Below are 24,126 nucleotides of genomic sequence, written 5' to 3' on the forward strand. Positions count from 1 at the left end.
CCATCCATGATTGTTTATAACTATCATAAGTTAGCATTTGTGTGTATGGTGCTCGCTGGCTGGTATCAATGGCTTATTTGTTTACTGAGTGTAATGAGTCCAGGTTGTGAGTGTTTAGTGGAGTCATAGCAATGCTGGGCTCACTGCCGGAATACCAGGGCTAAATAAATGCACACACACGTGCACGCACTCACATGCACAGATCTCGAGACACTGCAGACAAATGAGAAACAAATGGTTCCATTGTATGCTGTACGCTTGTCTCTCCTCTAACGACAAAGTCAGAATGTAGTTTGAAAGGGGTCCGTCATAATATCTGCCATGCATACCCCCCTGACACACAGAAAAACATATGCATATACCTTCAAAACTCCCCAGCCCCATCTGACAACCCTCCCATAACATTCCCACCACCCCCTTCCTCCTTTGCTCTGCATCCCATCAGGACTAAAGAGGCTAATTTTTCTCGATGGCTTACAGGTGGCCAGCGCAAGGTGAACCACATCCCCTCTCGCACACAGACACATATGTACAGCGATGCAAATATCAAGCCTCCAAACCAAGCCTGTTACAAACTCTTAGCCAAACATCAAAGAGACCGACACACCTTAGCCTCACCTCAAAGACACCAGAGGCATACCGTCATGCGCGTGAGCAAAAACACAAGCACATACACATTTAAAACATCCAAACTCAAAACAGAATGAGTTTCGCATGGATTTTGAACAAAGGTCTGCCCTCATTGTGTTACATTTCCAAACAGTGAAAAATAATTACCATGCTTTGATAGAAAAGAAAAATATAGCCATTAATCTTTTTTCTCTCTGAAAAATAAAGAAAACACACTCAAAAAAAGCCATTAGCATCTGAATTCTTTAAAAAAAAAGAGTAATTGTGTTTGGACTGTCTGCGTTTAGAAGCAGACCGTTACAAGTCAATGTATTATGTGAAATGAGCTGTCTTTCAGCTGTAAGCTTAATGTTTTTCGGCTCCCACTATTTGCTCATTAGCTCTGAAATGTCATAATTTGTACAACTTAGCACTTGCCACCTTCAATATTTGTATGCTACATCAGCCAAAGTCAGTAATGAATGTTATTTTAATGCTCAGTTGCACAGGTTTTACATTACTGAGTATACACATGCCTTTTTCAGTCAAGTATAGGACGTGCACTGTCAAATTAAAGAGGGTTGAGACACTGAGTTAAAAACTAATTTGCTCGCTTCGGCCAGCAGAAGTGCACGTCTTTATTTGTACGTCTTTCGCTTTCGTGCTGTGCACACTTCTGCATGCATAGATTGGATCGCAGCTCTTTGAAGCCATGCCCCTGCCTTCATTAAACACAGTCCTAGCGCCTGGAACAGTGTTCTTGGAATGCGTCAATAGCTTGCACAGACACATGAAGAAAAAAAAGAAAGTGCTTGCTGCAGTGCCAGCAAAAATGGCCCATTTTCTTTGTACTTGCAGGGTCACAGTGCAAAGAAGATTAAAAGATGAAAGTTGATCATACCTTGAAAATAAAAAGAGCTTCGAATTTATACTGTTCCAAAAAGCCTGCACCTAAGCCAGGAGAGGCTAATGGGTTCCAAATGAACCTTTACATGCCAAACTTATCAGATGCTATATGCCTGGAAAGTGATGGTAAGGTCTCATTTGAAAAGTACAGATTAAAAATGAATAAAATCTTTCGACCAGTAAGGTTATTTGATGTTTTTGTGAAACACATAGATTTCAGACTATCTGTACCAAGACAACGCAATGATTTTTCCTTCCTTCATTGTAGGAAAAATCATTATAGATAAATATATTCACCTTATGTTGGAATGTATTTAATAGTAAACACACATTTTGCATTTTTATATACAGGGTTATTTTGACATAAATAATAAAACGATCTTTCCACACAAGAAGAGACCTCATACATTATCCCTGTATTCAGTCTTAATAGTAAACCCAACCAGTATAATATGCATATGAGCTCAAATCAGAGTATTTTCTTAAACCAGACACACTATAAGTTATCAAAATGCAAGTGCAAAAGGTATGATTATTATTATTATTATTATTATGAGTATTTTTAAGATTAAGTTGCACAAAGTATCAAATTGCACCAGTGTTCCAATGAGGGATGTACAGTTTTCGCTACAAGCTCATAGAGGTGACAATGCACTGGTTGTCAAAAGTCTACACAGAAAAGAGGAAAAAGTATGGGACATAATTGAAGGAACAATGTTATTTCTCACTAGGATTTGTCTGTAGCACTAGAGATCATTCATCCAAATGAAAAAAAAAAAAGGCAAATCTAACTACAATCTATTACTTGAAAACAAGCTTTGTTGCGATTCTTACTTTTCCGTTTCTGTAGTTTGAGCTTCTCTTTATCCATTGTGTGCCTCTATGAACAAAATGCACACAATGAATGGGAGCTTTATTGTTACTTTGTCACACACACAGCGAGAGCCTCGTGGAAGTCCTGGAGGTCCTATGTGAGCAGGTACAGATGCTGAAATTTATGGTGCACAGACTCCATTCTGGAGTGGATAATGGAGAGGACTGGGAGGTATGAGCTCACTCAATCCAAAGCACTCAGTTAAGCTGACCTTATACAGACAAAAGTCCAGAACATTTTGAAGTTCTTCTACATTTCGAAGCCCTAATGCGGTGTTGACAAGAAAACATCTTTTTCTGCTAACCGCACAAAGCCTTTTCAATAACCACACAAACTTGGATTTCTCAGGGAGAATATTTTCACAGCGTGACAGTTAAATACCAGATTTATAAACTTTGGAATAATTTGGGAACATTACAATTACAATTGTTGTGGGAAAATTCGTCACAGCTCTCCGCATGCTCATGGGATCAATTTTGTGCATCTCCCTGGCGAGCATGCTTTTCCACTTACTACTCTATGCACATGTGTGGTAAAAAGGCCCCCCTACAAGGATTTTGTTAAACTTGTAGATTCTATTCCTTGTCCTTGCATCACACAAACATTCCAAAATCCTCACATGTGCTGCTCCTGAGTCAAATTAACATCCATTTATACCAACTTCAGGGAATGCAAAGCGAGAAAGAAGAGCTGACACCAGATGACAGAGCTCCCTAAGGCAACTCTGGCACAGTTTCTCTGTTTATACAAATTCACACACACACAAAGATGAGGAAAAGGTAAGAGAGAGGACAAAAAAGAAAAGTAGTGAAAGCAATCTTAGTTGGTTCACTTTAGAGGTGTGGAGGTGAAAATGGCATCGCCCGCTCTCACGCATTCAAACAGGGGCTTATCCCAACACTTTGATACGCCTTTCTATAATTACCAGCGTACATTTTTGTCTGAATGTTTTGAGTGCATTCATGTATATGTCAATGTAAGTGTGCGATGTTGTCTTGTCTGTCAATCTTGGTCATTACACTTAATCTCACAGATGACACTCTCAATCCTCTCTGTCAACCCAGGTCTTTGCAGTAGCACTCAAGCAAGGATTTTGGTTTAGCACTTGTGCATGCTCCCCGTCCCCTCCTAAAACCCCCCGCACATGCTGATACACTCACACACGCACACACACATTTACCTGACAAGTAACACCAAAGCAGACGGCGAGGAGAAGAAAGAATTTTTGCTTGGGAAGAAAAGCAAACAAACATCCCACATCTGTATCAGTGTTAAGAATTCAAGGATAAAAGAGGGATGAGTGGAAGCTGAAGCCAAAAAAACAAAAGCACACACAGATGCATTTTAGACATAATGAAAATGGAGATGGGAAATACTTCCTGAGTTTGGAAAACCCAGAGCTGTTACAAAGTGATGATAGAAAATGACTCCAAGAAGGTTTAAGATGATCAATAAACACCAACTCCATTTAAATTCACAAGTAAACATTGGTTATTTGTTATCCTGTTATCCTATCCGTTTCGTTTTCAATTTTCCCCATTGTTCTTCCGTCAGAGGGGAATCTGAGAAATGTGGACAAAACATCTTTCACCAGCTGTTAATACAGTTTCTGCTGCGCCATGATAAAGTCACGGTATGTTGCCCTGTTCTACCGAACCAGCATAAATACACACACACTCACACATTCAGCAAATGTGGACCTCAAGCATGCGGGGTGAAAAATGATCACTCACTTGCAAATATTTTGTGGCATACATATTAAGTCGCAAGTCTCCAAGTCTGTATGCGGATTTAGAACTTTGGTAAATCATTAATGCTTTGGCCCTTAGGCTTTTCTCAACACAAGCATTCTTGAGGCCAGATTTCCTAAGATCAGTGCGAACACATCAAGTCACACAAATGTGTTTTAACACATCTGACATTCCAGCTGCTTCTAACTTAATTCTTAAAAATGTATTGGTCTCGATCATCTCTGACACCGGGGTGTGTTTGGTGGAAGGGCATGGAAGAGGTTTGCCTTGACATAACAACTGACATCACTGCTAAAACGTCTACTCCATGATCTCAGTGTGTTTGTAGAGTGCATTCACCAAAAGTTAACTCCGGTCCAGCTGATCTGTCCATTACTAATCCTTTTTGTTCCCCTAAAACTCTGATATGGTCAAATGATTGCATTCAGAAGTGAACCAATTTGTACATAAAATCTTTCACTGTGTGAAGAGATAAAGGTACTTGGTCTGACCAGAGTAAAATCGAACTTCGCTACGGAGGACAGAAAACTAAAATTACATTACATATAATTTAATTTTCACTACAGCTCCAGTTTCTGCTGCCACTTGCTTCTCCAATGGTCTATTTCATAAAATCTGGATAAAGTGCCTTGATGTTTTTATAATGTGAAAATGTTTCTTGGTGTCAATACTTTTACGAGGCACTTACGACGTGTTTTCTAGTTTGAAACAGCAGGATGAACTTTTTTCTTTTTTTTACTGCTGCTAAGCACACACAGAGACCAACACAGATGGGCATCATGCAGCACCATACACACAAACATATGATGTGTTATCCTAGTTATTACTAAAGCAAACAGAACAGAATGCCTGTTGCGAAACACAATACTTCAAGGAGCACACGTTTTTGAAATACACTATGTAGAAAAATAACTATGTACATATCTTATTAGAAGGTACAATAAAACAGAAATATAAAACAATACAAACACATAGTTGTTGTTCACTGGCAGTCCATTTGGTTTGCCCTGCATAAGGTTCTGCTAAGCTATTGTTTTTAGAGCTGGTAAACACATGTTGCCTTTTTAAACAAGGGAAAGGTTAAAGCTGGCCAGTAATGAATACAATGATTTATGTTCTGTGCTTTCTCCAGGCCTTGATGTACTTGGTTGGGGAAGATTATAAGCATGGGCAATACATATTGAAAATATTGTTTTTTTTTGTTTTTTTTTCATCAAGCAGTAAATGTTTGAAGGTTAATTTCTAAAATACGTTTTAGTTTTTCATACAGCCTCAGAGACATTCAATAGAGTATGCACACATGAAATTCACTGAACAAAAACAGCTTGTCTGGTTATGACTTAATATAGTGTTGCTTTTTGAAAATGAAATGAAAAAATGAGCAAGTAAACTTTTCTTTCCACTGAACATTAAGCATTATTTTTGATCAACCCTAAATTCACCTGCTGCTGGATATTTATTCAATAGCTGCTCTACACAGCCGTCATTCACGGTGCCAGAATAAGAGAGGGGAGGAGGATACAGACTGGAAAAATGTGACAGAGAAACAAGAGGTCTGAAAATTTTTTATGGAGTCCCAGAAGGGAAGACAGATGCCATCTTTACGATCTTGTCTGTGAACAAGCCAGTCAAATTGAAGTCAGGTGCGTTGTGATGCCAAAAGAGCCCGTGTCCCCATTAGACCTATAGGATTTCACATTAACAAATTACACAAATACTTTCACACAACCACCTGTGGAGTGAGCTTTCTGTAACTTTGTAGTGAGTGAGGTTTTGTTTATGTGTGTCATAAAGTTTATATTTTATAAGTTCCCAAACCCTCATGTGGGAACAACAGCAGACTGGAGAACGCTCAACCTGTGCCATGCTGCCTGTTCTTGTGGTCTACTATTTTTCCATAAAAAAATACATACATGTATAATGAAGAAAATAAATATAAACGCTTGTTAATATCAAATTTACAAATTAATCAAACAACATACTTTTTATTTTTGTCTTTCACTGATATCCTTAACACCTGTTAATCCTTGTGTTAATACTGTCTCCAATATATTATTGCATCAGGATGTGACTGTGCTTTAAAGTCTCAGTTTGGTAGATTTCAATCAAGGGAAAAAAAGAGTGTATGTGTTTTCAGCTCTGTCCAACGGTGAAAATGACACTAGCATTTTTTGCCAGTAATCAGATTTTGTCAGTATGTTCTAACATCAAAAAGTGGCCAGTATACAAGTGGCAGAAGGTCTTAGAGCAAACAACCAATCAGAGACAGGGGAAGGGTCTCACGACTGTCAATCGCCTTGCTTACGCACTGCTAAATCTGCTAATGGTGGAGAAACATCTTACCATTACAGAAAAAAAAGTGTTTATCCCCAACATTGCAGACCATGCTTACTAGCCTGCACATTTATGACAGGCTCTGTTGTGGGTAAAAAGCTGCAACCTAGCAGCACGTACACTAAGGTGATTGACAGTCGTAAGGTCCTCCTCCTGTCTCTGATAGCTCATTTGTGACAATGGTGCATTTCTGCCGATGGCTGTAGGATGGCTCATACTGTAACATAGTTTTGACAATAAGAAAAAACACATATTGCTTAAAAAAGTTGCATCCTGCAGCTTTAAATACAAATTCTACTCATCTTTGAAGTATGTCACATTATCTGGTCTATAGAACCAGGAGGCTGATTCCTTTACTAAGTTTCATGTCATTCCTTCAAGCAGCTTCAATCTATAAGCAGGATGGGGTGAAGATGAGAAGCAAAACGAGTAATTGAAATAAGTGAGGGAAAATAGGCAAGAAATAGATCTGATTTTCACTCTAATGCCAATAATTCTTTACTCTGAATCACAAAACTCAGAAAGAATATGTATTTTTACTAAGTGATTGTATCTGAGTCTTACAACAAATATTTTGGGGCACAGACCCGACAGTAAATTAAAGCAAACCTTAGATCAAACATGGTCACAAAACATTTCAGTTGTTTCCTCTTGCAGCTGATTGAGCAGCCACACAAAGAACTGTGACTGACCTCTCACGTAAAGAGAGCCTGTTTGTGCCTTTGTGTGTTTCCAGTATGTGTCATGAGTGCAAAACAAACATTTGGCTGTCTGGCAGTGAGCAAAAGTAAAGAGCAAATAAAACGTCAGTGCGAGTTTGTGCAATGCTAGTTGCTGAGCTACTGCTCAAACCTCTGCCAATGTCATTTTAAGCCCAGCTACATAGACAAAACATTTTGGTCAACATTAGCTGTCTGTTGATTTGCCATGTAAATAGATTTGACTTTCCGTTGAATAGTCATGATTTCTCGATCTGCAAATAGCAAGCACCACCTTTGCAGAAAGAGACGATGTGCTGAAATTATAACAAACATCATTTGAAAGTTGTTGTCAAACATACACCTGAGTGACCTAAGTGGATTTCTAACCCTGACACCTAAAATGACGGTGCAGCAGCCTGTGATGTTTTTCTGAGATCAGCTTTAGGAAGACCACCCAGTAGCAAAGCTTATCCTATAGCTGCAGGGTTAAAGACTTGCTGCACATAAACTGTGACAGCCTAGTTTGCTCTTGGATAGGATATTAGAGTAGCGCAATGGTACAATGGCACCTATTGATAACTAGTGTTATATTTTATCCAGGTCCACTCTGCTGTTAAGAATGATCACGAAAGTCTCTCTCATTCAGTTAGCTCTTTTTGTTGTTTTGTCAGCCAGCTGGTGCATATGCTTCAGGTATAACTTGGCTCATGTTACATGACTGGTTTGAATACCCCAGGTATTTCATGTTTTCATTTTGATAATAGAAAGTGACATTAAAATCATATAGTGATGTTATCGCTAAAATAAAACAAACTGTAGTATTTCAGAAAGAGCAGTCTGACTATTTAGTCTTCAACTAAATAGTCAGAATGAAATCCTGAGACAGAAAAACATCACAGCAAGACTAAAAATAGAGCATGTTAAATAAATACAAATGGTAAATGTGCACATTTTTCTCATAGTGTTAAATATTGTATGTAGTGTTGCATTTAGCACTTTTGCATTCCGATTTTCTGCAGCTGCTCCAGAGTTACCATGAGTCTTTTGGTTTCTTCTCTGATTAAAGCTCTTCTTGCTCATCCTGCAAGTTTAGGTGGATGACCATGTTTGTGTAGATTCAGAGTCTTGCCTTGTGGCCTTTTGAAGAAGGATTTAAGACTGGAATGCACACGTTGAACAAATGTTTTATAACTTAACTCTATTTAACTACTCTGGCCCTGAACCTGTCTTGCTGGGTTTTTTAATGATGTGGTTTGTTTGCTGATTTTCTCCAAACAACCTCTAAAACCTTCACAGAAAGGTTGGGACTAAATTGCACATATCCAACTCAACATAGGAATAAAGTAACCTCTACAGGCAGTTGGTTGCACTGGATTTTATTTTTGGTTTTCAGAGTAAAGGGTGCTGAAAGCAAATTCATGCTACACTTTTTAACAGTTAACATATTTGAAATCTCCCCAGAACTCTATGGGCATCTGTCTCTGCAATGAGCATGGCTCATTTGGCAGCAGCACAGAGCAATGCACTGCTGGTTTTGTTTTAGTCAGTCAAACACACTCACATCAAACACAGACCGCCAGAGGCACTCTTGGAGATTTAGTGAAGAAGCAAGAGAAGAAAAGATGAGAGTAAACTGGAAAGCAATGATAATTAAAGTAAATTAAAGTGAATTAAAGTAAAAGGCCAATCAATGCCAATCAAAAACCTTTCCAGGCAGAATCTTCTATAAAACCCACAAATGCATTTTTGGTGGTTTGCATAAACTTACATATTGTACTTACATACATACATCACACACACACACAACGATCTAGGTGAACATCATAATCTTTACTAATGTTCTGAGTTCGTCTTGCTTTGGCACTACTAAAACATATGGTGTTCATCTAGCCCCAGCACTAAAGCAGGTGAGTTGGTATGTGGGTACATAATGGCGAGAAGGTCGGAAAAATGTCACGACTGATGCTGACAGATGGGATTTGTGTCTGGTCTCATTTGTGGTAAGAATGCCTCTGTTTCAAATGGGGGAGTAAATATAAGACGAACTGATGCAGACATGTATGCCGGTTTGACTGAATGCATGATTGTGTTTGGTGAGGAGATGCAGTACCTGTTCTTAAGTGTGAAAGATAGGATGGTAACGCATTAAACAAGAAGTGAGAAGGGTTTTTGTGTGTGCAGAAGTGTCCGAAAAACAATGATACTTTCCGACATATGTGCTAGTATGAGGGAGACAAGCTTGCCTGAGAGAGTGTGGTTGCATAGATTCCCTTTTGGCAGGGGTGGTGTAAACCGAGGAGGGGCTTACACCGGCTTTAATCCTGTTCTGAATGTCATCTTACAAGCATGGCTTTTCCACAGGCCCAGATAAGAGAAATCAAGAAAAAAAATATATATATATATATTTATACTATATGATTACCGTTGCACCCCTTTTGTCACTCTGCTCTTTTGATTTGTGAATAAGTGACAAAAAGCTACATATTTAAAGCATCCCAACCCACCAGTTTATACTCAAGTCATTTACAGTTTCATGTGCTGGACAAACCAACAAACAACAGTGCTAATCTGCTTGTCTGAGCCGATCTGGTGACGGACAGCATGGCCACTCTCGCATCCAATTCTAAGGTTTCACTGGAAAACAAAACCTGGCTGAAAACTCCCTACTTACCCAAACAAGCTAAGATTAGCTGGACTAAGTTTCACTCAGGACTTTAGAGGTTATACATTTTTGGGCGCTTAAAGGAGAAGTTTATTCTAAAACCTTTAGACCGAGACCCTTTTTACTACGCATGTGATATGGGCACTCTACAGCACCATGGTCGGGATGATATCGTCCTCTGAACAAAACTGTATGCTCAAAACTTCTATGATCTAAGTCCTAAAAGGTGGAATCAGAGAAATATATATTTGACTTTTTTGGGACTCTTCATGCTTTCTTCTTCTGACCAGTTCTATGAAGAAGCTGATTTCATTTAATGTCATACCAGTGACATATTGTCAAGAGAAAGCAGAGAGACACCAGGCACTCACCCAACATACAAGACCATCAAGCTGAAGGCAATTACTATTACAACAGTGCCATAGGCTTATCAAGTCCATTAATTCCTGACTTGTGAATACAAAAACATCTACAACAGTGTCTTGGGTGCATATTCTGTACAGTACAAGGAGTCACAAAATGTAAGTATAAATATCTGTTGCATTAATGTAATATTAAAAATTGTACAAGAAATTTTACTTTTGGGGGTTTTATTAGCTGTAAGCCTTAATCATCAACATACTTGAAAATATCAGTTTGTGTATTCAATTCCATATGTGTTTCTTCTCTGAATAGAATACAATTGAAGATAATTTCACTTTTGCATGCATTTTTTATTTATTTGGGACACATGTGTGCTACAAGTTAATTTATCAGGATGGAATTATTTTTGTCATTTCTTTAAATGTCAACACTAAACCTTCCTTTTTGTAAGCTTCCAAACAACCTTTGGAGGCTTTTTTGGACAGTCGTACCAAAAAAATAATAAAAAAAATACAGCCCACTGTTATATGAGGCCTAAAAGACCTCAGACATAATGTCAAATGCAGTCCAATGCCTGCTGATGTTATTAAAATAGTAGGATGAGGCACCTCTCTAGTGATTCTACAATGGGATGCCTTTGAGTAAGAGGAAACGATTCCTGTTAGTTTTCCTTTTCAGTTCTACAAGGGATTCTGATAGCAGATCTGGCTTTTCTATAATAGGGAAGGAAAATTGTGAGATTCCTTCTGTTATGACCTATTAAAATATATTTGGTGTTAGTTCACCACCACAGAGTTTCCTAAGATGTCAATCTTGATCATAAATGTTTGTTTTATAATAGCCGGTCTAAGAACATGTGTGGGAACCTGTGCAGCAGTGCTTGAATTTAGGTATCAAATGGGCAGAGCAGCACATAGTAGGATAACAATTTTTTTGTGAGTGGTCACACAGTAAAACTTGAGTTCTCTAGTCAAAAGGAAAGCCCATCACTCACATTCCAACCTCTTTTTTTTTCTACCTTTGAATATCTACCTCGCCGCAGCAGGCCTGTCTTGGATTGGCAGCCTAGGGGTGGGCCTGTATGTAAAAAGCACAGGTTAGGGAGCACGAAAGGCCTTAACTGAGACTGCAGAATTTTGCTCTTGGTGTCTGTGAAGCAGAAGAAGGGCAAGGAGAGCACAGGAAGTCTGAAGAAAATTACAGCTTTAAAATGAAAAGACGATGATTCACTTTTCTCTGTCTCCAAATCCTAATACCTCACTCTATCAGCGTGGCTTTGTGGAGGTTCAGACTTTTCCTTTAGAAGGTAATCCAGCTTGAACAAGGAATCTGACCTCCAGATTGTCCCACTGAGAGTTCCCAAAGAGCAATTATTTTGCTCTCCATTTCATACGCAGGCACACACATGCAGAAATGCATGGAGACACTTAAAATGCCTCCCCAGGTGCAGGTTTCTCCTGAGGGAAAGGCTTTTGTGTGCTGCCATCCACATAAGCACAGAAAACACCCTTTTAATCCTGCCAGAATCTATCCATCCCTTTCTCTCTTTCTTGATCTTTCAATTACCCACACATAGAACATTCAACCACACATCAAGCTGCACGCAGAGTTATCTTGAGGCATTTATTGATACATTTGTGTCCCAATTTGACTTAAGCATTACAACATATCCCTTAGCAATCAGAATTGAAGAAGTGATAAAGAAACGTGACATAACATAAAGCAGAGGAGAAAAGAAGAGGGAAAAAATAACAGTCTGAAGTGAACTGATTTATGACTGTGGTCTGGCTTACACTGAGAACACTAGGAAAGAGAAGTTTACACACAGACTGAATTGCACCTGGCATGTTCAGACAGAAAGAAAACGATAAGACCATTCAGTAAAAGGATTCTAACTCAAAGGCATGCCGCGACCTTTGAGAGATTAATAATATTGTAAAAACACATTATGAATTATTTTGCCAATTCAATCAGTGTACATATTTTTCATAATAATAATAAACAACATAAAGCTCAGACAATAACTCTGGAACTATTCTTGATAACCTGGTAAAAAATGTAAAAATGACAACATTTTGTAAAAGGTTCTTACCACCTTATAAAACACGATAGTACATCTATATTTAGCTGATGTATGATTTACAATCTTTTAATGTTTAGAGTACTTAATCGATGTTGATAACGTGTCAATAATCATATGTATTGTTATTGATTTATTTTCTAGCCCTAGCAAAATGTAAAATAAAGTTATTGCAGTGACATAAAACGCTTCACTGGAGGATTTTTGGGAAAACCTTTTGAGTTGGACAAAAATTACTTCAGAACATTTATCTTATATGTAAGGTCTTATTTAATCAATTAGAATTGCCATTGCAATGAAACTTGTAATATTAAAATAACCTTTTGAAAATAACGTATAAGCAGGTATTAATACATTTTATTAATACCATATTTTTGTACACATTTTTTTTAATTGGTGTTTTTCTCAGCTGTAAGAGGAAAATATTAACATAATTAACAGACAAAAATATTATGATAATGATTTCCAGATATCAGTGTTAAACTTAGAGAACTGAGTTATTGAAATAATTAAACTTTTCAGTCACAATAAAATGTGTTCAACATAACTGTATGTGCACAGTCCAGCTGTTACATGCTTCTGTGTATTCTTGTCTTTTCTGACACGTTTAACTGTTTTTCTCTGCATATGTAGATAGTGCTGAAATAACAGAACAGACATTGTCTTACCTTTTTCTGAGTGTATTTTTGGTTATCTGACGCATGTAAAGAGCATAGACGTAAATGAGAGGAAGAGCATATATATTGGAAGGATCAATTAGTTGAATGGGTAAACCCAATTTTTTTTTTAATTGCTATTTGATTAATAAACAATATTTTACAGTAAAATAATTTATTTGGACACACTTCCAATTTCCTCTCAATGTCTACCTATGTAACGCTTCAGTTAAGCAGTGCCGGTTAAGCAGTCGAGATCTTGCAGACGGAAGAGGTGGGACACACACAATATGCTGCTAAGCTCTTCTGATCTCCCTTTATTTGAGTTGTGATACTTGGGACGCCCACACAGGAATCAGAGGATTCCTTTTGATTAGTTAAGCAGCACGCAAATTCTCAATGCATGGATAGGGAACCGATGAGCACGGATTTACTTGCCATCACAGAAACATATAACTCTATATAGTTCTGCTACATCTTTGTATGTTTGCCCAGCATGTGTGGCCACCTTGTTGCGTGTGTAATGAGGGTGTTGTGGGAGGGGAAAATGATGCTTACTCAGACAAAATGCCTTCTGGTCCACACTTGAGGTGTTTCACTTTCCCTGTCACAGCTTCAAGAAAACCACCAAAAACAGGAAACATGAATAAATGTGAATGGCTCGTAAAAGGTGTCGGCTGAACCTTGCATTTCTCATCATCTTGTCGACTTCTATGCTTTTCTGCCTTGATGCTTCTCTGGATCCTGTGACTACAGCTTTCCATGCTCACAATGACAATGTGAATACCTCTTAAAAAAACATTGTGAATTCTCTTTTGAAAGCAATATGTTCTTGCCAACTTAATCAAGATGACACTATAGTTAGCAACAGAGGTCATGACCTTTTAAAATTTTTTGCTATGCAGAGCACCAAATCCCCTGCACCAGAGCAAACTTCACTTTGTGTTGCCTCTGGTGTCCTCAGCATTTTACCGTTGATGATTTATTTTGTCTGTCAGTTTATAAAACTGATAAAGGCATTTGTCAGTATGCACTGAGATAGATCTGACACACGGTACGCTCAAGGGTCACTACTCAGGTGTTGCGGAGTTAATGACTTTTCTCCACTCATGTTCAACTGGTGGAACAACCTTTGACTTCACGGACTGATGACGCTGACAGCCGGCTGAAGAATGGCCCCGATCAGACGCCTCTTCTGACCTTCAAGTCACGGTTCACCGATTACCAAAGACACATGGCACGAGACAGCTTTACTCAAGGCCAGACTTACAAAAGAAAATTATAAAGAACCTGCACATATTTCGGGGTTCGACAGAGGTAGTGGACTGAACAAGCTAAAGTTCTGCCTTGTGAAGTGCATTCAGGTGGCTTATGTTGTGAACTGCTGCTATATAAATAAACTGAATTGAAATATGAATATATGGTATGGCTATAACTTTTACAGTCATTACATTTACATTTAGCTAAATGTCTGAGGAGGAACTCAACTCACACTTGTTGATGTGTGACCCCAAGAGGGATGCTGACATCAACATTTTGTACTATTGGTATTCATTAGTGGAAAAACTATATCTAAAATAATGAATGAGATGGAACTTCTACTCGCATTTTATGGTGAACTGTTTTCAACAAGACCATGTTACTTGTTCAAATCCAAAAAAACAGCCCTACTATAATATAAACAGACATACACAAAATGTTTTTATGGAAAACATTTTGTGGCCAAACTAAGATAAAAAAAAAAAATTAAGCTTGTTTTAATCTGAGTAACATTTAACACTCTCCTGTGGAATGCCTGCCCATCTGTACTCTCTTATTTTCTTTAAAATATTTCTGTTCCAGATTCTTTTAACCTTACAAAGTATAAATTAATTTATGTTGGAATAAAAGCACAACATTTCCACAAATGATATTCATTCAGCTTTACTCCTTTGGCCTCATGCTCTCATTCATATTTACCTCCATCCCCCCTTCTTCTGTGCTGCATCTCTAAAAGGACATTCTTATTTCATTAGTGAGGGAGTCCAGTAGGCTAGAAGGTAAACAAAACCTCTGTAATCAAAAACAGAACATACACAATCTAAATGAGCCAATAAGAGTTGAGGATCTACACAAAGAGATGCATGAATACACAATCTGTAACTCACACTTTAAAAGTTAATAAGGAAATCACATTGTTGAAGCAGAACTCAATGGTGCTGTTAAGAAACAGAAGTAAAATCTATCAGGCTCATAGATTCTTAGCTATTTGTCTATCTGTGCTGTCATCTCTGTTTGCTCATATTAGGGAGGGCTCACTCAGGGACAGGATATGGGGATTAGGTACAGCCTTATGTGCTGTAGCTACATACCTCCGAATGGCTCCCATCTGTTCTGTTATAAAGGATAGCTCTACACTCTAGCAGCACTCGTGCTGCGTGCTGCCAGAATAACAGAATCGGATAGATGAGCAGCACTGATATTGCTAGCCACAATACCACTCTCCACTAAAAGGCTAATGTGGCAGGCTTATTCTATTAGAAAGGGATACAAGGTTCTAATATAAACACACATACACAACTGACTGAATGCATATCCCCAGTTGATATCTGATCAAGGTTACTGAACCAGTAGGTTAACCAGAGGTCCAGGCTTACCTTAAGGGATATGAGTTAGCGCCGAGAAAGTCTAAGAAAGGTGGAAAGGAGAGGAGTGATGGAAAAATGTGAAGAGATGGAAACTGAGGGAGAGAGGGGGCAGTGTGGTCTGTTTCATTACAGTGAATCTTGACACTGCTGCATTCTCAACACACATGGACTGGATTATAGGCTATGTAGACTGCTCCAACCCCGTATAGCTCACCAACACTTTCTTAAACACAGGCCGCCTTACAAATGTATGGGCAAACATCACAGATAAGTACAAAACTGTGATAGAAGAAGATGAACTATTTGCTTGCACAAGTTATATAACTTAATCCTAAAAGTAAAATGTTCGGGAGAAGTGCAACATTGAGGTTAGAGACACGCTCGGCTTGCAATGGTCCACCTGTGGATTACTGTGGGAGTAGAAAAAGATGAACTGGAAACTATGAGTGTACCATGATGCTTGATTTTCGTTCAGGTTCCAACAACAACTCTTCCAATTTTCAGACCCTTTCAATCTTCCCTCTCTTGCAGACACATACACATTTATATAGCCATATTTGAATGTCTTTAAGTAGTTTCTTTATGTCTCATTAACTTAAACATTAGCTCTAAAGAAGCCCTGTCCCCCCATGCTCATTTTTTTGCATGCCCTCATTTAAAGGCATCCTGAGCCAATGGGGGGGCTTCGATATAAACCCCCAAAACCGGAATTATAATTTATGACTCAGCATTCTTGATTTTATGCATTTTTAGCTTGCAGTCTTAAAAAGAAAAAAAAAATCCTCATAACCTTTCTGTGTTGTACTGCAATTAACTACCCCACACACTGGCACATAAAGGGGTGGGGTAGTGTGGTAAAATTTTACTATGACTGAAAAAGCTGAGTGCAAAAAGACAGACTGGACCATCTCTGGTTTTTCTCATTGTGTCATTTTTATCACCTATGGGCTCTGGTGTGTTCGCTTTAGGCGGCAGGGGTGCATATAGGTCTAACCACACAGTTACCTATATAGCCACAGAGTGCATGTACCGCATGGCTGCACAACTAGCATTTGAGTACTTTACAAAAAGGACCCATAAACCCCAAAATAAACCAATTCTTTTAAGTCAACCGAAATTCACAAGCAGTGGAAACGGAGTTGGGTACTGTTACACTTTCCTCTGTCCGTCTAGGGCAGGGGTGTCCAAAGTCGGTGCTGTAGCTCCGGCATCCTGAATGTTTTAGTTCTCTCCCTGGTGGTAGTAACAACCTTTTCAGCTTGTCAATGTTCCTCTTAGGCCTTCTAACGAGCCATCATTTGATCCAGGTGCGTTAAACCAGGGAGAGAACTAAAACATGCAGGATGCCAGCCCTCGAGGACCGACTCTGGGCACCCCTGGTCTAGGGTAATGCAGCGGATAGGGTGGTTCCATCAGTGTTTCCTGCTAATGGTAACTCAAGCCCCTTGAAAATGTTGTGCAGAGCATTAAGGGTCGAACAGTACATTCAGCAGCCAGTACGAGATGACACAATATTTTTGGGCTCATAAGAACAAAACAGCACAAGATAGCTTTATGTTAGGGAGAACTGAGTTTCCAATTTTCTTCTGAAATAGTGTGAATTTTTCATAAATTCTATTTTAGATAATCAGTAAACACTGTAAATTTATTTTAATCCACATTTGACCAAGCCATATGCTACAGATTTTATCATACTGTGTGTCGTCGGCCAGTGTTACAGCCAATCTTTTTTACTTTGGCCCACTCAGTCAACGTATCAGGACAATTCAAAGCTACCTTTCTTCTCACTTCAAAATAGAATAAGATTCTCAAACACATTAAGGTGCAGGATATCAAGCTTAAAACATGTACCTTAAATCTAGAGTATGCAGCTTTTATAAGGAATATGTTGTTTACACATTTTATAACGGTCACCATGTTGTGACAGTTTGCTATGAGACAGATAATCTGTCAAAAGTTTGATCTCCTCCTCCTCCCTGAGCTACATTTCCAGACCAAAGGATAAGCAGCACAACACAAGATTGTGATTCACAGCATTAAAACCCACCTCTTGGCTGATTGGTTGTTTCTAGTTAGCACTGGGAGAAGGCAGAAGAGGAACTCAGTTTTTGCACAGATTATATGTCACATATCAAACTGTCACAACATAGTGACAGTTTCAAGAAATATGTAGATTTTTTTTTTTTATAAAAGTTACATACTTTAGCTTTAATATCCAGAAATAATAACAAAAGCTACATTCACAATCCATAGAAGATCTATCAAAAACTTACAGACACCAAAGAGATGCAGGTTCCTATGGATAGTACTCATCAAGCCCATATACCTTCTTCGTCATCCTGTGAGAAAACACAGAAAACACAATTTGCGATGTATTAATTATGGCATGTAATTGTTCTTACATGTGGCTATAATCATGTTTAATAATCCTGCATGTCAGCACAGCTGTTTTCTGTTTATAATAGAAGTTCAACTTGGTGATTGTGTATTCACAAGCTGAAACTTACAGTTTTATATTTCAGTTCTCTTGAGCTCATGTGATCTTTAATTGTAATATAATGGTCATGCTCTCTTTCAAAGATGTTATGATATCACAACATTTTTTTCTTGGCACAGTTGTTAAAAACCAATGATATGTTGGAGGTTTCCTTCTGCTGGAACAGTCCAGACAAGAGCTTTGCTAACAAGAAGGCAAATTCACTTAGACAGTAACATTATAATGATTAGCATGAACTGGAAGCTCTCCACAGTCAAGTCCTTACATGCAAAAAGCTAAAGTAGGTCTAGATAAAGCAAAGTCTTTGCTAATACGACACCGGAGCTAAAAACAAGCCAAGCATTGGCTGCAGTTTATGTGGTGGTCCTCACTGAACTGAATGGTTCTGACAAGCTCAGAAAACTTAATGGGCTACAATGAAGCAGCTAAGCTACAGTTGTAACATTGGCTTTGCAGTGCAACATGCTAGAAGCTAAATACCAACATGAAGTTAACAGCTTTGACAAGCTTGGTAAACAGAAACATACCCTCATCTACATCTTTCGGTGCCGGGAGAGCAGGCAACCCGTTTCAGCAGCTCTACACTAATTCTGAGACTTCTTGTTTTTATAGTTTATTTTGGATGTGTTGTGTGTTTCTGTATCCTCCTACTTTTTTATACAAACTTTTGTGTGAACAACTTTTTAAAATTTTTTTGTGGATATTACGTTTGGAGACAGTATGAGTGATCACGCTTCTATTACTCCTTGCTCCACTGCGCAGCCTCTGGCAAAACAACCTGATGTCCAATGCGAGCTGAGAAGGAAGAGGGCAGGAATCGGTAGTAGCAATTGGAGTAGATTATACAGATCCATCAATCCGTCCATCATCATGGGAACCGTGAGGTCTCTTTCCAACAAAGTGGGTAAGGTGGCGGCTCTAAGTGCCATCAAAGGAGCTACTGGGAACCTAGCGTCATCTGGCTGACTGAGATGTGGCTAATCACACAATTTCCAGACTCACAGATAAACATGGGCAGCTTTCATGTACTCTGGGTGTACAGAATGAAGAAGAGCGAAAAAGAAAAATGGGGATGGAAAAATCATCTACAAAAAGAAGATGGAGAATCAGCTGCAGCAAAGCAATAATAGTGAGGTTTGGAAGAGCCTGAAGATCATTCCGAACCACAAACCAAGCCATCACTAAAGCTGCTCCTCCATTGTCAGGTCTCACTCTGACTGGTTAATGTCTGGTCTGGTTCTACCCCAGTTCGCAGCATTTTCAATACGTCTGTTCCTCACTGAATATTGGTAGGAACGTGGGCGGGTCATGACTGTGCAGGAACTGTGGTCAACTCTCCAACGATGTTTGCAGTGAACCTAAACAATGGTTAGGTTGTGGTTTTGATGGACTCAACTAACTCAGATATTTTCATCTTTGGAGTTTGCAGTGACGTAAGTAATGGGCAAATCAATGGATGCTGTCTGCTGTTAGTCGAATTGCTTACACATAATACACAGCTAGGCTACCCGTCAAGTGGATCCGGAAAATAAATGCTAACAGAAATGAGCTAACCCAATGGATGAACCCAATGCTGTCGTTTGTCACTTCCCGTTTGTTGAGCCCATAACACGCTGCTCTGAGGTAAACCTCTATGCGCGAGATGCTTTTAAGTGAAAATACATAGCTTGATTAATCTGCAATACGTAATATTAAATCACAAAAGTTTTCAGATTAATCACGTGTATTAAAGCATTTAAGTTGACAGTTTTAATTATCTAACAAGACCGACCTGCAGAAATCTAAATTATAAATCCTTGTGGTTGAAAAGGTGGTTTCCAGAAAACGGGTGCCTCATTAGAGCTTCCCTCACTTTCAATCACCTGATGCATCAGAGTCAAAGTAAGATATTGATTCATCTTGTGAGTGAAAAGAACGCAGATGTTCACATACTTCTGTGAGTTTGAAAGTTAATAATAAAAAGAAACGAAATGAGCGTCAATCAATCACAGACTCTTGCATTCTTTAAGAAATTAAGATGTGCTCTTCCAGAGGTATGAAAGGGAGAAATTATTCAACCAGTTACCTTATGCCTACCTTATTGCTGAAAGCATGCGAATGCATCTTACCACTATTAAGCACAGGGGATCTCCAGTTCATGTTTGACTCTAATTTAGACAGCAGATTCAGAATTATTTATAAAGAGTACAGACACGCAACAGTTCATTTCAAACAGAACAAATGTAGGAATATAGACCCAGGTGGAAATTCCCACCTATTCATCTTAAAGCCACACACTCAGTGAGACACATGCATAATTTCACAGTTTGGAATCCCCCCATGTACAACAATAGAGCTGTGATGAGTTTGAATTCAATTCAAATATGCATAAAAAAAGGCTTTTATGAGCTAATGGGAAGACTCTGTCTTTTGTAAAGATTGCTTTCACCTACAGGCAGTTTCATCAGGGTACACAGAACAAACAAACACTCAAGTATGCATCCCATCTGCATCCACATCAATGCCAGTGTGCACCTTTATGAACACACAACACTTGCTAGTGCCTAAAACAACAGTGCTGTCTGCAGACACATTAAGGGTGTCCTCGGGGCAATGTGGGTAATATGCGCAGACAGAAAGGAGAGAGCTTGTATAAGAGTTGGATGATATATAAACTAATCTCACATACAAACCCCATCAATCAAAAACAATCATTTGGCAGCTTTTTCCTTCGGGCCTCTTATCTGGCTGATATGAAGAACTCTAACTTGGCAGGAAGTATTGGGGTTTGAGGGTTACAATAAAAAAAAAAGAAGGGAGACAAGAAATGTTATGCTGTCAAAGAAGACCACAACTGAGCGCCGGTGGAGTTGATAAATATGAAATTGCATCAACCTTAAAGGCATGAAGATGAAGGCTCAGAACTTGTAAACTTGTGTAAACAAGCCCGGAGTTCATCTGCTCCTTCAAGGTGTGTGTGTGTGGGGGTGTGTGTGTGGGGGGGTGTGTGTGGGGGTGTGTGTGTGTGTGCGTGCGTGCGTGTGTGTGTGTGTGTGTGCGTGCGCGTGTAGTATTTGTTCTGACCTGATCCATCGGAGGTCGGTGGTTGGCGTGTGGGTCCCCTCTTGGCAGACTTCGGTGATGCAAATTTGCTGTATGCATGTGGTGCAAATGATGAGGGTGATGTTGGGGGTGGATGTAGTCTTCCTCATAATTGTCTGCTATTAACTTCATTCTGCTCTGGGTCTGCAAAAAAGAAATAAACACAATCGTTTAAATGCAACTGTAAGACTCGCACACAAAGTCATTCATTTCCCCAACACTGCTTATTTGTTCCATGAAAATTTCTCCCGAATCTTTGAATGATTACGCTGAGGAATTTCTGCATGGAGGGGAAAGTATGTCGAAAGCCATCAAAGATGATAAAAACTGAGCCGCTAACATCTGACAGGTTGTAAATTGTGCAAGTTGGAGCGCCTAATGGAACTATCATAAGTCTGTCATACATATTTCGAATTATGTTTTAAATTGAATGAGATAAATCCCTGCAAGTACAGTTGTTGCTTTGTGTAGCCCAGGGTCACACTGAAGAAACCTTATTATTGCATGTCACTGATTAAATTTACCCCTAAATGTGCATCAAATGCTTCTAAATGGTGACTCTATATGTCTATTATATGCATTGAAAAAGAAGACATGATGCTAGAGTAAGGTGACAGTGTGGGCTGACTAATGTTAACAATCAGCCTAACTGATATAGAGACAGAAAAAAATGAGGTGCACATATACTGGCGTTCTCAGTTTTATTGTTTTAACGCTGTATAGTTTCCCTCAGGGTTGACATGATTGTGGAGTCAGTGGTGGGATTGTGTATAAGATGTAGATGACTCCAAGAAAAGGCGTGCATTTTTTTGCAGCCAAACTCTTGCGGCTTTCCCTGAGTTTAATGGGAGCCAGGCATTGGGAGAAACAGGCAAATAGCCTGAGTCAGCTGTGAAGACATAGGTGAGATGGAGTTACAGTAGTTAGCACCCTAGGGATAACAGAGCTGTGATAAGAGGCTGGAGCGTAATGACTGAGGAAACAAGCCAGCCAGTCAGGATCACAGGAGAGGATTTGACTGGTCTTTAAGATGGTTGCAATTAGCTTAAACTTGAGAAGAGCCTCTTGGATAAGGTGAGAACACTGTCAAGGCTGTGGGAGGTGAAGAGAAACAAGTTAGGGACGGTCGGAGGAGGGTTTCAGACAAACATCAGACCAGTGGTTAGAGCCGTTAAATATCAGGTTCAGGTGTCCAGATCATTATGACCTTAGGTACTACCATTAGCAGGTGTGACTGGGTGGAGTAAGGTTATGCATACTAGCTACAGAACAGTCACCTGTAATCGAAGGCAGACACCATGCAAACACACAGGTGGTGCTTAGTTGTGTAATTTCCACAATGTTAAACAAGCCTCATTCTTTGAATCTGTCTCAAGCAGAGGGGGAGAATTAGTCTGGAGATGTACATAATGACCCTTTGATCAATTGCTTTGGTTGGCTTTGACCTGTTGGCAATATAAATATGTCATCTTTTCAGTGATGCGTCACTGTAGCAAGTTGACCACATAAAGGTTGCCCTGCGACAGACTGGCGACCTGTCCAGGGTGAATCCCGCCTCTTGCCCGAAACGTTCGCTGGAGATAGGCACCAGCACACTTCCTGACCCCATTAGGGATAAGGATGGATGGATGGGTAAATGTTGTGAATTCAAAAAGTAGACATTAAGTAAGAAGCTTACTTCTATTATCTACTAGCAATGATGAAATAAAGAGATAAAGAGCTGTAAGATCTAATCTGCATTTTCCATGTTGATATGTCAATGACAGACGATTAGAAAGTGAGACAGAGACTTAAATCAGACAACAAGAAGGTCCAAGTTGTGATTTTTAATCCCTTTTAAGCTTTCATATTCACAAAAATATGGGTTTGGAAATATTGACATCATAGTCACTTTGGAAATCTCAAAGTTAAGTATGTATGATCTCTATGGAACAGAAATTGAGACTATATTTGAAGTAATAGTATGCTGACTTTGCTGATAGCTAACATAACCTTAAAATGCCAACAACTACTCAATCAAATCTTGTTTATATAAAGTTTCACAGCAACTGCTCTTTCAAACACATTTTCTGATGATCCCTTGTGTGAACAATATTAATAATGACCAGTTGTGTAGGCAAGAAGGCTAAAATTAAAAACTTAATCTGATACTGGTGTTGGCAGATAAAAGGAGAGAAAAAAAATGGAAAACAGCCAAAGGAGAAAAAAAAATCTAATTGGTGCATCTCTAAATTAGTAATTTGGAAGCATCTTATCTTTGGATTTGGATTTGAACATTTGGGTATTTGAGAAAACTCGTTTAATATTGGAGACACAAAGAAAACACACGCATTGACTCTTTTCTTAAGGACATGTTCCATAATGTTTGTGTAAAAACAAAGGTGTTTACACTTAAAAAGCCTTTCAGGTGGAATATGTGAGTTTTAATTAGTGTTAATTAGTAGTCTTGTAGAGTAAACAGCTTGCCAGTTTCCTCCAGGCCTGCTTGTAGATCACAGGCAAAGCAGCTCACACAGGTGGCAAGGATGCATGTAGAGAAAAAATACACAGGCTCTTCACCTAAATCTCTAAGCAAAACCCACTATATTATTTGGCTCTTTGTGTGTTTTTGTATGTGTATCAACGTGCAGCTACTGATGTAAACATGGCAGCAATCACCGCTGAGCTCACAGCTGCACTGCAAACCCTAACACAAGCCCTGTGTAAATCACAAGCCTGCTCTGATTAAAGAGTGGCTGTATTAACACATATGGACACAGGAAGCTGACAAAAAAGCCCTTAAAAAAAAAAACAGCTGTACTTCAGAAAGGCTGTGCAAGTTTCACAACAATTAAGCAGGGTCCTTTAATCAGGTCTATCCGTGTGTTAAGCATTACTCAGTTATGCTAGAGGAAAAAAAAAACAGAGAAGAGTGAACAGGCTAAGGACAAATACTAAACTGTGTTATAAAATAGGGACAAGATTAAGGGGAAACGTCACAGAAAA

At 38.9% G+C, this 24,126-nt stretch overlaps 1 protein-coding gene across 7 annotated transcripts in view; it reads right to left on the reverse strand.

The window, feature by feature from the left end:
- LOC103467448 (ERC protein 2) overlaps positions 1-24,126 on the reverse strand; it is a 154,204-nt gene that overhangs the window by 17,235 nt on the left and 112,843 nt on the right. For 6 of the 7 annotated variants that reach the window (XM_081609059.1, XM_081609057.1, XM_081609058.1 and 3 more), the window contains 2 exons: positions 21,124-21,285; positions 17,837-17,902 (listed from right to left, as the gene is read on the reverse strand). In XM_081609059.1, coding sequence (XP_081465185.1) covers positions 17,876-17,902; positions 21,124-21,285 — 189 coding nt within the window. In that variant the 3' untranslated portion in view covers positions 17,837-17,875. Of the gene's footprint in view, positions 1-14,895; positions 15,604-17,836; positions 17,903-21,123; positions 21,286-24,126 lie in introns of all 7 variants that reach the window. The other variant, XR_014088222.1, reaches the window with a different exon arrangement.

Source organism: Poecilia reticulata, chromosome 7 (assembly GCF_904066995.2).
Source record: "Poecilia reticulata chromosome 7, P_reticulata-male-v2, whole genome shotgun sequence".
NCBI classification, from domain to species: Eukaryota; Metazoa; Chordata; class Actinopteri; order Cyprinodontiformes; family Poeciliidae; genus Poecilia; species Poecilia reticulata.